General features: G+C 48.8%; 6 protein-coding genes across 6 annotated transcripts; 2 read left to right on the forward strand and 4 right to left on the reverse strand.

Annotated features, from left to right (window-relative positions):
- Positions 1–804: 804 nt before the first annotated feature.
- Positions 805–2364, reverse strand: AO090113000156 (FAD-dependent oxidoreductase; the record flags this gene model as incomplete). The annotated part of the gene is made up of 4 exons (XM_023237844.1): positions 805–1224; positions 1285–1685; positions 1747–2012; positions 2066–2364. The coding sequence occupies 4 exons, from the start codon at positions 2362–2364 to the stop codon at positions 805–807; spliced, it is 1386 nt and encodes a 461-aa protein (XP_023092631.1).
- Positions 2365–3721: 1357 nt separating this feature from the next.
- Positions 3722–4824, forward strand: AO090113000157 (uncharacterized protein; the record flags this gene model as incomplete). Its single annotated transcript, XM_023237845.1, has 2 exons — positions 3722–4616; positions 4790–4824. 2 exons carry the CDS (start codon positions 3722–3724, stop codon positions 4822–4824), a joined length of 930 nt encoding a protein of 309 aa, XP_023092632.1.
- Positions 4825–6832: 2008 nt separating this feature from the next.
- AO090113000158 (DODA-type extradiol aromatic ring-opening family dioxygenase) lies at positions 6833–7288 on the forward strand (the record flags this gene model as incomplete). The annotated part of the gene is made up of 1 exon (XM_001824287.3): positions 6833–7288. One exon carries the CDS (start codon positions 6833–6835, stop codon positions 7286–7288), a length of 456 nt encoding a protein of 151 aa, XP_001824339.3.
- A 648-nt stretch (positions 7289–7936) lies between these two features.
- AO090113000159 (uncharacterized protein) lies at positions 7937–8536 on the reverse strand (the record flags this gene model as incomplete). Its single annotated transcript, XM_023237846.1, has 3 exons — positions 7937–8196; positions 8332–8406; positions 8512–8536. The coding sequence occupies 3 exons, from the start codon at positions 8534–8536 to the stop codon at positions 7937–7939; spliced, it is 360 nt and encodes a 119-aa protein (XP_023092633.1).
- Positions 8537–8667: 131 nt separating this feature from the next.
- Positions 8668–9665, reverse strand: AO090113000160 (uncharacterized protein; the record flags this gene model as incomplete). Its single annotated transcript, XM_001824289.3, has 2 exons — positions 8668–9171; positions 9243–9665. The coding sequence occupies 2 exons, from the start codon at positions 9663–9665 to the stop codon at positions 8668–8670; spliced, it is 927 nt and encodes a 308-aa protein (XP_001824341.3).
- Positions 9666–11266: 1601 nt separating this feature from the next.
- Positions 11267–13221, reverse strand: AO090113000162 (uncharacterized protein; the record flags this gene model as incomplete). Its single annotated transcript, XM_023237847.1, is given in 5 exon segments — positions 11267–11898; positions 11944–12222; positions 12265–13099; positions 13166–13197; positions 13209–13221. The coding sequence occupies 5 exon segments, from the start codon at positions 13219–13221 to the stop codon at positions 11267–11269; spliced, it is 1791 nt and encodes a 596-aa protein (XP_023092634.1).
- Positions 13222–13907: the final 686 nt, after the last annotated feature.

The following is a 13907-nucleotide window of genomic DNA, read 5'->3' on the forward strand; positions in this document are numbered from 1 at the left end:
CGGCGAGTTCTTCAGCCGGTTGTGCTTGGTTATTGGTGCATCGTATCTCCATACAGCTTTGCAATACGCTAAAGTGCACCTTGCTTGATCTCATTGGTGAACCTTTTACTAGCTCTCGGTCTGACTGACTCGACGAAACTGCTAATGGCGTGAGGGTGCTTCATGATGTCTCGTCATTCTCCACCCGTGTCGGCAGCCACAACACATTAAGTGAAGCACGGATGAAAGGAGTATGTTGCGTGTGAATACAGGAAAGTTGCCTGGTAGTATCATTGTACGTATCTTGGCCACTTCGCACCTCCGGAAAGGTCATCAGTCACAGTGACCATTCTGGGATCCATATATATTTCACATCCCTTGAATGCCATGTAATACGTAACCTATCGATAGCCATGCGCAAGAATGTTCTAAGCATCACTTTTCTATGATATTGTCAGTCATGAGGTTGTCCATTGATGTCCAGGGCTTCGCGTGTTACGGACATTGTGACGGACAGTGCGTATTCGTGCTATGAAAGGAAGGCAATTGTTGGAGTTCTTACCACAGCACGGTAGAGGGACATAGAAATTTTCAGATCTCGCCAATGACAATTAGGAAGTATTTTCACGACATGCCGATATTCTTCAATAGCCCATACGGCCCAATAGACATATACTCACTTCTAATAATATCATTCACCATAGGTTTCCTCATGTTCACAACTAGAACTGCCGCCTGTGGGCACATTGAATTCGTGATATGTTTCTGGAGCTTTTGAAAGGCCACGTCCATAATCGCTCAAACAAAAGCAAGACGTTCTTCATATTATAGTTTGGATTCATCGCGGGAACGCTTGTTGTCCTGAGCCCCCAGCTCATCATGATACGGGATTTTGTGTGGCCTTGCTGGTAACGGGACCATATCCAGTGACACCGCCGGTGGAAAGATCTTTAACCATTCGCTGTGGACAACCTTTATGGGGAGGCCTGGTATTTTCGTAGCAACGTACGACTTGTGCTCGGGTGTGTCCATAGCCACGAGCTTTTGACGTTTGTGAGCCGCCTCAATCAGAAAACGGACTCTCGGCTGACGTGTCTGCTGAACTGTATCGAACATGCTGGATATGTCTCCTTCTGAAACGGGTGTTTCGGAAGGCGTGGAGCGCAGCAGCTTCACAAGGCCATTGGTGAAGCATGCTGCCGTTTCGAGGCAGCAGTTTGCCCCTTGCCCAGTCAATGGATGAGGCTGCGAGTTCATTGTTAGCCTTCATTCGGTTGACTAGCACTAATTCCGATATCGACCCACCTTATGGCTTGCATCCCCAAGAGTAATCATTCTTCCATAATGCCAATATTTGTATACATGCTCTTGCAGGGGGGTAATGCCAGACCTGATCCGACGTTCGTAAATGTCACGAAATCTGACATCGGGGGTGATCGGATCATTAAGGTGTCTGCCGACAATTTCGTCTCGGTCCGTCTCCGTGAGTCGAGGAATATCCTGGCCAAATCGTACCCTATCCATGTGCTCGAACAGGAAGAAATAGGTACGGTCACCAGGCCCGTCAGCAATAAGATATGAGAACTTCTCATTGAATACGTCCTGAAGGGTGCAAGCATCAATGCCGGGAGTCCGGTGTGAAATCCCGAAGACACAGGAGTAGGTTGCAGAGAATGCTATTTGAGGTATCAGTTGTAGTTCCAGCGCTTTGATAAAGGAAGGAATGAAGTAAGGAGGAAGGACTGATAAAGTAAGAGAGAAGCTCACATTTTTCTTCCAAGTAATCTCGACCCGTGTTTACGTTTAAACGTGCCATCTCCTGGCGAACAGTTGAATGAATACCGTCGGCGCCGACGACAATGTCCCCACTGTATATTGATCCATCGGTCGTAATCACTTTCACCACGGTCGGATCAGAGCTGTCTATGGCTTTAACCCTCTTTCCTGTAAGAATCTTGCTTTTATCCTGAATTTTGTTATATAGCGTTTGGAGAACTGTTTGTCGATCCATAAACGCTATTGGATACCCGTGTCTGTAAATTGAGGTATTAGACGACAGCTTGCTCGGCCAGGGTATGGTATTCACCGTTCTATCAAATGGTCGCTTAGCTTGCGGAAATCCCATATCCTTTCGCCGTTTGGCAGCCGGTAAATACTCTCTTGCACTGTGTGGCCCTTGGCATGTTCCAAGAGTTCATCACAACAGCCCAACTGGTCGAGAATTCGGAGCCCATTAGGCTGTAAGCCCAAGGAAGCCCCAACCTGAGGTGCAATGTCCAGATATGCTTCAAGTATGAGAAAGTCGATGGTGTTTTTCTCTAGCATAAGCGCCAAGGACAGCCCGGTGATGCTGCCTCCTACGATCAGCACTCGGAAGGGGGGCATCTTCAGGGCAACGGTGGTGAACTCAGCGAGACAAGCTCAGCGACAGAGGCCGATCGTCCCAGACCATCAATAAAATGCGTAGCCCTCAAAGAGAAATGGCGCCTGCGTACTGCGTAGGATATCCCCGTTTAATGTATTAGTGCCAACACTGCCCTCATTTCCTGGATTGGCCCGAATTGTGCTGGTCACGTGGGGAGGCGATGCCTATTAGGGCCCTATACCATGCCACATCAGGACAAGTGGCATGCAGGTAGTAGTAAAGGGGTATGTAACATAGACAGGGTCAGATAGACTACTAGTAGAATATCATTGGCTGGCGAGACTAAATCGACATGGGTATCAACACTGGTCCGTTGGCCAGAAGTCTATCCAACTGGACTCTTCGGGACAATTTCCAAACTAGACAGTCCGCCAAAGGGCGAATACGGGTAGATGGCGGACTATGGCAGCTGGGCTCTATGGACCATGATAGAGGGTTAGTACGATCAGTTTCACCTATCCTACATATGCTCCTCCTTCCAGCATAGACTCAGACTAGAACACCACTGAGTCAGCTATTAATCATACCAATTCAGAATGTACAAAGGGCCCCAGAGCAAGACCGTTGAATACGATTTCAAGGCTTCGGGATTGTGCACTAGAGACGTTCTATTGTATTCTGGGCCATCGTCCCGACGATCACACGTGATTAGGAATATTAGACCCTCGTATGAAAATATAAAGACCCAACTAAGCTTCAATCTGACTCTCGGACGAGTGATTCATTGTACCTTTGCTCAGGGGATCATGAGCGATGTCATAGGGTTTGGTCTAGACCGTTGTGGCACATGGCCAGTTAGGATCCATGGAAAGAAGGTTTCCTCCGCGGAGTCGATCCCCTACCAATGCAGGGACTTTTCTCCTTTCACTGAGGCCAAAGATACTGGTCGACACCGGCTGTATGGATCTTGACGTCAGGGCGCTTTGTTGGGAAATCCCATACAAAGCCGCTCAAAAGAATGTAAGCCTACGCGTTCCATGGGGACCAGGGAAAGCTTAAACGTTGTCTGGCAGCGATTCTCAACTAGATCAGCAATAAATAATCGCTGGACCCCTGTTGGTACCTGTGCACTATCTACAGGGCTACGACTTGCTCAAGCTGTGGTTTCTATCCACGGAACGACTTTGACTATGCGAACCACATACAACCCCGGTTATCCGCCATCTGGATTTCAATCAACTCTCGCATATAAGTACTTGATCGAAACCCTTATCCACTTTACTTCGGCTGCAGGAATACTCCCCCAGCCTGATCTGGTCTTTACGCACGCGATAAACACCCGGTGAGCTCTTTGGATTCGAGAAACATGATATCCTCATGCCGCCCGATCCGGACCCCGGTTTGATCCAACCCAAAACGGGAGGCGTCACCAAGCTCCAGACGTATATTATTACAGTATTCGCGACGATTGCCTGGTACAATGCCGTGGAACTGGTAATCATATGTCTGACCACATTCAAGCGCTATCGAGGCTGCTACTTCTGGAGTTTGTTGATCGCCTCCTTTGGCCTGATCCCACTTGTCCTTGGATGGCTCTTCTTCATCTTCTATTTCGGACTTACTCGCTGGGTTTCCGCCTCCATAATCATCCCGAGCTGGTACTGCGTAGTGGCGGGCCACTCTCTTGTACTCTGGTCACGACTGCACCTTATCATGCAGGCGCCAAAGGTACTCCGTGCCCTCCTCATTCTCATCATTGTCGACAGTGTTCTCCTCTTCATTCCCCCAACGGTGATGTTCTACGGAATCCTGATACACGATGAGGGCTTTCGAACTTCAGCACGGTTTGCCGCCGCATACAACGTAATGGAGCGGATTCAGCTCGTGGGTTTCTGTTTGCAGGAGCTTCTTATCTCTGGAATCTATATCTTTGAAACGACAAAGCTACTGCGACTTCGACCGGACCCAGTTCACTCTCGGATTCTGATTCGGCTGGTGGTAATTAACGTTGTGGTCATGATACTCGATGTGGCGGTCGTTGCAGTCCAGTTCGCGGGATACATCGCCATTCAAATGATGTTCAAGCCCGTTGCTTATAGTATCAAGTTGAAGTTGGAATACGCCGTCCTCAGCCAATTGATCCAAATCTCCAAGGGTCCAAACTCTGATCCGGAGCAGCTATGCTCATGTTCGCAAGAACACAACAGCACATCGACATGCCGCAGTGATTCTGGGAGAAATGGCACTGCAGACTCGGACATGCGGCAGTACAGTGTGGACACGATCACTACAGTGGTTTCGCCACGCCAGACAGCTACATATTGAAACAGCCATTACATGTATAGTAGTTCAATTAAATAATTTTACGCAAGTCAACCTTGTAGCGACCATTGCCCAGTAGATACCAAGTGCACTATTGATCCAATCCAAACCTACTCACCCCAGACTCAAGATCCCATGATGACAGCCACTACGCGTGAGAATGCACCTATATTAGCTCTGCCTCTTAAGTAGTAAAGGCAAAGTTCCTTTCGGCTAACGATACACCTTATATGTCAGTTGGCTCTTGGCAAACTCAATTGGGCCAGAACACAAGCCCCTTTTCTTATCTTGCTCGGTGTGATCCTAGGCCTTCTACGTTGCTCTCTCGACGCACGATTATTGGCAATTGGGACTGCAGGCTCGAAGCTAGTATGAAAGCTTACTGCAAAGGGCAACAGCCGATCCTACAGTCAGTTGGTACCTCCTTGGCACTCCGACCTCGCTTCTCTTTCCTTAGAATGTCAGCGGCTTAAGCTCAGAACAAAGTTAGTTCCAGCCATGGTCATTCATGTTCTTTGTTTCATTTTCCATAGAGCTCCTGTGGGTATCACCGGTCCAGCGTTCGACGAGTCGAGCTGAATCAACGACCTGTCTAAGATTATGGGTCTTAGTTCTAAGCATCTCCGCAGTCAAGGGGTTTCATGGCATTGAGACAGGTTTTGGCGTCCCCTGTTTGGTTTATTACTAGGTCGATAGTCTAGCCAGCATAAAGCACGATCTATCATTGCCGATCTCTCTTCTTAGAGCTAGGCCCATTCCAACCCAAGTTATTCTCCCCATGATAATGCACGACGGCCGTTGACCGTTGAATGCACCAGCCTTCTCTGGATTTTAATTTCCCTGCATTAGCGTCTACGGCAAGCTAAAGTGTGAGCCTGGAGTCTCCAAATATCTGAAGACAGGAGCAAAACTAGTAATATCCAAACACCCTCTTTGCTAAAGGATATAGGTAGTGTTAGTTACGTGAAACTCACCAGGCTATGGGCACACTGACCGATCTGTTCATATTTTGCGATCGTCGCCGTCATCGTCGAAAACTCCTTTCCCTCAACCGATATTTAAACAAAGAACCTGAAAAGCTAAAGGAAGGATCCCTGGAAAGCTGTCACTCCACCCACCGGACCCACCCGTGAGATGCCACCAAGCGGAAGAGTTTCTCGAGCCAACTGAGGCGAAGCCCAAGTCCCGACAAAGGTACTAAAGGATCGTAGTAATTGACATACTCTGCGGTTGAAAGCTTTCGGGGACTGACAGATCACGATCTAAAGATTCTAGGTAATCTCAAGTGATAAAAAAGCCAGGTAGCGAATTATCATTCAGCAAGATAACCCGAGCCGAAATTAAACACAAGATCACCTGATATCAAACCATGGTTGAAACTGTAACTTCTCTATGCAGGCCTCAATTTGCCACTCCACCCTATCCGAGATCGGCATCCGTTTTACTATATTCGATCATGGGGGTTTTGCGGGGAAGCTTACGAAGTGGCCACTCGGAATGTGGACCACCTGCCGAAGAAATCTGATACGAACCGTGGCTCTGTTTTCCGAATGGGCGATCCGATGTCCATCACAGCCCCGGATATAGACCGTGATCATGGCACCTCTTTGGAACAGTGAACTAGTGATATACGTGATAGAAGGTCCCTAAGCATGAGTAAGTTGTCGCCCCCTGTCTAGGATTCATACGCTGACCCTTAGCAGCGTTAACCCCCGTACACTTCTTTTCCCATGGCTCGACCATGATGTTGGGCGAGGAGTCTTCCTCCGCCGACTATTGGAAACAGTGTGGTGATGAAGCCCTCCGAAATGGCATCAAGGGAGTTATCCTCATGGTGAGTTGGGGACAACTAACCGGTTATTCGCTTTCTGAGAATATGTGATCGCTGACCTTTTGCAGGGCGCCCATTGGGATTGTTTTGGCGATCAAATCCAGGTTTCCACGAACCCTAACCCGGGAAAAAGTCCCGTCGCATACGTTCACCCATCAAAGTACGTCGACTACAAGATCAACAACGATTTGAAGACCGCACAACGCTGCATTGACCTGCTCGACGAGGCCGGGTACAATGTCAGTGGCAACGACACCTTCGACTGGATCCACGATACATATCTCATCCTGATCCGTATGTTCCCCAACGGTTGCCCGCCATCCACACTCATCTCCATGAACGCCCGATATGACCCCCATTTCCATATGAAGGTGGGTTCGACTCTTCGTCAGCTGCGCAAGGAAAACTATCTCATCATCGGAACCGGCGGAGCGGTTCACAACCTCTATCGCAATCGCTGGGCCCCTATGCTTCGCTTCCGCGACAACTTCGCACAGGATTCGCCCCCGGAGCACTGGGCACTCGAGTTCCGACAATCCGTCGAGGATGTCTTCCTCAAGACCTCTGGGCCGCAATTAAGACGCGCCATGACGCGGCTGATGAAGCATCCAGAGTACCGCGATGCGCATGCTACAGATGATCATTTTATGGCTGCCATGTTCGTTGCGGGCGCAGCTGGGGATTTCGAGGATGAGGGAACCCCTGCTATTTTGGCGACTGAGACGTGGGAACTTACGAACATGTGTAATTCTCAGTTTACGATTGGCTCTTGGCCGAAGGTTGCAGCATAATTGTTATTGTACTTTGTGTATATAGTCAAATTGAAGTTGGAATTACTTTTGCAATGGCTCTTTTTATTGAACTAGTTTGTCAACATATCTTATCCCTAGTTTGTTCCGGCATAAAGATCCCCGTAATAAACATTAGCCTATAAACGGGAGTAACTAGCAAAGATAAGCCGCTATTGTGTGCACTTTACCGATATATACTGCCAAAGCGCTGTATGAAAGATTGATGTTAGTTGTTTTCAACGCGGATTCCCAAACATACGCCGATATTAAAAACATTAGCAATTCTATGTATAATAGTGGTATGCATCATTTGCATGATTGTCCTATTCAATTGAAGCTATTGAGCTGGTGATATACTATATATAAGAGTAGAAAGCCGGAACAGAGACGGTAGAACAGGATATATCCATTATCAGACTTTGGATCACTGTGGGCATAGAGTAGCTTGGATCCCTGTCTTATCGCCAAAAGACTAGGACTGAGAGAATCTCAACGTGTACTATGCGCAATGGTATTACAAGTACATTATCTCCGAGCGCTTGCCTCACAGTCGCGTTCAAAACAAACATACAGAGTTAGATCCCAGGTTAAGAAGTATAACGTTGGCTAAATTATCAACGTATCCATAACTATACAAATATCCCACAGCTACCTCATTCTCAAAGCCCAATATCCCGCAGCTGAGACAATTGTAATCAACGAGGTAAGGGTGATGAGCCCGCCTGTAATGATACCTTGCTCAAAAAAGCCAATCTTGTGCCCGGGTCGCTGTTGGATGGCCGGGAGAGGAGAAAGAATCTCCTGCAGGGAGCGATCGGACTGAACCAACTTTCCTTCTAAGAGAGCCCTGGCGATCGTCGTGTTGACAGTTCGGTTCACGACTTGAGGCCGGGGAACCTCAAAGTGTTCTGTTGTATACCGTGTGTTGAGATCCACAGGATGGCTGTGAGCGACGACGGGTCCAACTGGGGAAAGGATGTATAATCAGTGTCTGTGGAAAAGTGGGCTAATAGAGTAGGATGGCGATGGGAATCTCTACTTACCAAGTATGTCATAAGGAATATGATTGATCCATGCTGTATGCGCGTCGATTGACTCCGACACGTATTTGCCAGCGCCTGCAGACGCGAAAGTGTATGTAGCAGCATGAGTACCGGAACTAGAAGATCTACCTTGTTAGTTGTTTTAATGACGATGATAGCGCGAGTGTCCAGATCACATACGCATTACAGAGATTGATCGCATCATCCAGACTCGACACAGGGTGCAACAATAGCAACTTCTCACTGATTATGGTGCGCAGAAGGGGAGAATCACTATGCCTTGTTAGATTAAGGCTCCAGGGAGACGATGAAGCCCATCGCTAGGAGGAGACCAGCTTACCGATCCTGTATCAACGCAACACCCCATCCAGTGCCAGACACGATCACCTTAGCACCCTTCTCAGAACCTATCTGGTCAAGCACAGATGACTGTCTGGGGCGCTTAGGAAGCGAGTTGGAGCCACGGTTGTCGCTCCCGACATGTTTGGCAACGTGTTTGATCACCAACTCCACGAAGGGTTGCATGAAGAACTGGTTCACTAACACTACATCCGGGGCGTACGGAGAGCTGCCATTGAATGCAAACCGCGCTCGGACAAGGTCAATCGCCGCTTCCTGAAGATTTGCCGTTCGGTCTACCACGGCCACCGTCCGCAAAGTGTTCGGAGACTCGAGGATTGAAGGTGTAAGACGATCAGACGACTGTTGGTTCAAAACACGAGTAGTACTAAGGAATTCTGCGTCGGGGCGACTCTCACTGATAGCAAATGTATCACTATCTAGCGCTCCGGTGAGGACTCCGGGAAGTAGAGCAGTAACCCTTGAGGTGGTTTTGGGAAGCTGTTTCCATTGTTAGCACAAAGGGCTCACTTAAAGGTCGAAAACGGAGTTTATGGAAGGGCTTTAAATACCTCCACGATGATACAGTTCCCTGCCGCGAGGGCTGCACTCAGCGCGGCGATGACCGAATAAAAGATTGTGTGGGTGGAGGGTATGATATAGACAATGCCTGCACCTTTCTTCCTGTCCACATTGTCTTCTCCGCGTGCCACACGGTACTCTACCTGGACACTCTTCTCGAAGTTTAGGGATGAGTAATGAGAGCGAATTTCCTTCAGCGAGAGACAGACTTCCGTCTGCACTTCTTCTTCGCTATGACCCGAGTCCTGGGAGATAGCCTCTTTCAATTCCGTCAGGTGTTGGAGAATGCTCGCTTGGAGGCGGTGGAATTGTCTTTGGCGGTATCGAACATTATCCGTTCGTCCATCAATATTTCCAGCTATAATGGCGGAGAACTGCCGCGGATGCGATGGAGAGTCGGATTTAGAATCCATATTGATGTTGTCGTACTGCGCACAAGGTACAATGGAACAGGGAAATTGCGCTCCGTTTGCACAGTGGTAGTAAGTCACGGATCAATAAAGGAAGCTCCTGATTTTACCTTCTGCGTGGAGTAAGTAAATCAGCATAGCTATACCCCAGCTTCGCTGTGGATCGCCTTTGGCCGTCCACTTCGGCCCACTCACTCGGCCCGAACATTTCGGGACCACATCCCAGCCATGATATGATCTTGATACGAGGAGCATACCAGATGATCTATTATTTTTCGGCACTTCCCTGAGAGTGACCGAGCTGCGCCCGGAGTGGACAAATTAGGAATTACCCCAGATTATCCTACACCCTTCCCCTAGCTCTCTGAGGGCTTCAACTACAGCAGTGGTCATTTACCCAAGCAAAACATAGACAGGTACACTGATACCAAACTACGAGCAAATTATCCACAATCATGTCTACTACGACAACCGAAACCCCAACTACGCGTACAGCGGTATCCGTTCTTACGGACTACGAATTGCACCACAGCGAGCCACAAGCATCCGCCCCGCCGAACGAAACACTCACCCAAGTCTCAGTCCAACAACCTGCAAACTGGCCTGTGGACCATCTTCGAGTACCTCCCTATCGCCCTATTAATCGGAACCTCGACTGGAACGAGCGCACTGCGGGAACTCACGCCGCTGAGTTCGCTTTCATTCAGATCATGTTGCACGGTGTCTGGATCAATGCGGTACGCAGAGACATGTCACAGTCACTGGATTGAGCAAATGAACCCGTACTAACGAATCGTCATTAAAATAATAGGCTGCGTCGCGACTCTGGCATAACACATTAGGGCGGGTGAATGATAGGATCTTCAGATATGAGGTTGGGGGAGAGTGGTAAATCGCGAAATCGGCTGCGTATCGAGAGAAGAGAAATTATTTTCAAACAACCGGATATTCACACTCAATACTATACTTTGTTTCTATGTAGTCATATTAGGGTCAACATGAATGAGAGTATCGCTTCACTCCAAGATGCATTCAAATGGCTTATAATATCTTTTCTAACTATGTACAACGAAGATCTTGCGCGTGAAATTTTTCACGACCTCAATAGCCCAGAGGTTAATGGAGACCTTATTAGAGCACGCTGTAGGTTTTCTACGAGTCAGGCGAATAGAGCTTATAGGCTAGAGCTTATGCATATTGACCTATAGCTTCGTTCACATCATTAACTGTATAGCCACTAATCAGTCGTTCGGGGGCGATGTAGGGCGCTCGAGGTAGAGGCGTTAGTCGCTTAGGACTAATAGCACGCCGTAAATTGCTGAACGTCATATTAGTCTTCTCTACCCTCCATCTGATATCCCTTTATCGGATCTTAGCAGACCTCGTCTGGTTGCGTCGGGCATAGTTAAAAGCAACGAATCATACTGCAGCTCGGTAGGTTACACCGGGTTTGGCTGGCTTAGCAAACGATACAGCTATTATCTACTATGAAGATAATGGAAGAGCAGGATATCTCACTGATTACATATGTTAAATAGTAGGACTCGATCAGAATGGAATGTTCTTCGTTATCTATAAATTTAATGTCTTCTCTATTTTACAGTTCACGGCTCAATCCTCCTAGCAGATGACACATCTGCTACTCCCTCGCCTTCAACAACCTTAGCCTCTATAACCTGATACACCGGCACTTCAGCCAGACGAGAGACGATGTGATGCAGAGTAGGGAGCTGATTCCAGTCCAGTCCATCAATCTCTAGTCTAGCGTCTGTAGCACGCAGCTCACGTGTGATCCTTGACGGCACGACTGTCAAGTCTTCAGCAGAATCGACCACAACAGGATACTCCGCCTCGGGCGTGCCTTTACGGTCCTTACCCACGCTGGGCATGTACCGGTGCAGCAGAAGGTTTGGTGGTGTCTTAGTCGATCCATTGGTTTGCGTCTCCTCCTCTGACTTCTCCTCCAGCCCTGTCAGGTTCAGCTGGCCCCATACTCCGCCCCGCCAGCTAGCGGTAACATGGTACGAATGACGGCGTCTGTTCACATCGATGCTGCTGAAGACCTTAGGAAACCCGAGCTCCTCACGGCCAGATAGGATAGGATCCGCCAGGTCTTCAAACAGGACCGGAAGGTAAGATCCTTCCGTGATTTGACCATCAGCACTCTTGTATTGGACGCCATGAATATACAGGCCGAAGTGGTTGTATCCCCCACCGGCGAGCCAGTCTAGTCCATCTAGAGTAGTTTGGGAGAACGTCGCGTAAGCTACACTTCCCATACCGGTAAAGCTGTAGGACGAACTGGGTAGCAGGTTTTTAAGCAAGGTTCGACTCGTCTTAAACCGAATGGACGCTGTGCAAAACTTTGCCTTGGTCGAGGCAGCCGCTCGACTTCTGCCCCAGAAGTCCTGGCGAGGCCCTGGCATGGGGCCGAAGACGGTAGGTTGACGGTAGTAAACCTGTTGGTTCTGCGACCAAAGGTGCTGGCGCAATACCTCACTTGAGTGATCCCATTCATCATGATCGTAGATGTAGGAACTGATGATAGCAGCTATAACGTCTCTTAGCTTCGTTCTTGCATGTTGACTGAGTGTCTACATACCTTCCTTTCCACCCACGTGCCTTCTTCCGGATTCTCGCGTGTACTCCTGTATCTGTAACACTCGCTCCTGGCGAGCCTTTGCGTACAGTTCCAGGCGTGTGGGAACATCCTCCCTGCTGACATCTCCAGGGAGCATAACAGCCAACGACAAACCGTCCTCGATGGCCATGGCACCTCCAGAAGCCCGATACGGGAGGAAGGGGTGAGCAGCATCGCCCATCAGCGCCAGTCGCCCATTAACCCATTGCGGCAGGGTTTCCATGTCCAGTAGTGGCCATATCTTCAGCGTTTCAGGATCTGCCTTGTTCAGCATTTTGAGAACACCAGGCTCAAAGTCTTTGAAGGCGTTTAGGAGCGTGTCTTTGCCTACCCCTGAATTCCAGCCTTGGGTGACATATTCATTGGTAAGATTGTCCGGGTGAATGCAGACAAAGTTCAGTATCTCGTTGTTCACACACGGATAAATGACCACCTTGCTGTCGGCACTGTGCCACATAAGAACGGTTCCGTTTGTTTGAACCATAGGAGCTGTCTCAGGATCTTCTAGTGCCTCCTTGCGCGGGATCATGAACCGGAATGCGTTGCGACCCGAGCTAAATGCGTTGACTTCTTTACCTGAGACATGCCGACGGGTCACAGAGTGAACACCGTCAGCCCCTAATACTAGGTCTCCCTCGAAGCGCTGTCCGTCTTCCAGAGTTATGGTTGCAGCCTGAGCATCCACGTCCGCTACCTTGGCGGAGGTATGGAGAACAATAGGCGTTCCCTGTCCCGGAGCCTGCGCTTTGTCTTTCAAAGCTTCATGAAGATGTGCGCGGTGGATTAAAACCCATTCCTATACGAGTAGAGTTAGCTGGTGTCGCACTACAATAAGCCCAATAGGGATACGATCGTATCTTACATGTTGCCAGCTGCCGGAGATTAGACTCGTGTCTAAGGTGTACTGAAGCTCACCATCAAAGGTATAGTCGCGAAGCTAGACGAAGGAAATCCATAGTTAGCCTATCATTCCTCTCCTCCATCACTGTACATGGATCGACATACTTGCTCCGTCAGCACCGCACCGTACTTTCGCGCATCAACTCCAATTCGCTTCAAGAGCCCATTGGCATTCGGAGTTAAGTGAATTGCCGCTCCGACTTCGTTTGCGAATCGTGACCTTTCAAACACCTATACCCTTATATCAGTCTCGGAGTTAGGGATTCGGGTTCAAACTAGCCTCTCACCTCCACTTTGTGCCCTTGTTGTCGAAGGGCAATGGCTGCAGCTAGACCTCCGATGCCAGCGCCAACAATGAGGACTTTTAAGCCCTTCGGTTTAGACTGCATGTCGATCGAATCCAGGATGATATACAAAATAGGCGCGGAATGACTACAGCGCAGGCAATTAACCAAGGAAAATAGGAGACAAGAGAGAAAGCCATGGCAGGCATGCCTCTGCAATATGTATGTACTAGAGCTACTTTCCCCCAGGCCCAAGTCCGGTGGGTCTCGGCTATTGCGTTGATCGACATCTCCATATCATTTGTCACGCTATAGCTCCTGTGCCTCAATGCGTTCGGATCGAACATTTCGGCTCCACATACGGTCGGGGGCCCATGGTCCCGGTCGTATGAACACAGCTAGAGACATTATTTAGAGCAG

Source organism: Aspergillus oryzae, chromosome 5, assembly GCF_000184455.2.
Source record: "Aspergillus oryzae RIB40 DNA, chromosome 5".
NCBI lineage: Eukaryota > Fungi > Ascomycota > Eurotiomycetes > Eurotiales > Aspergillaceae > Aspergillus > Aspergillus oryzae.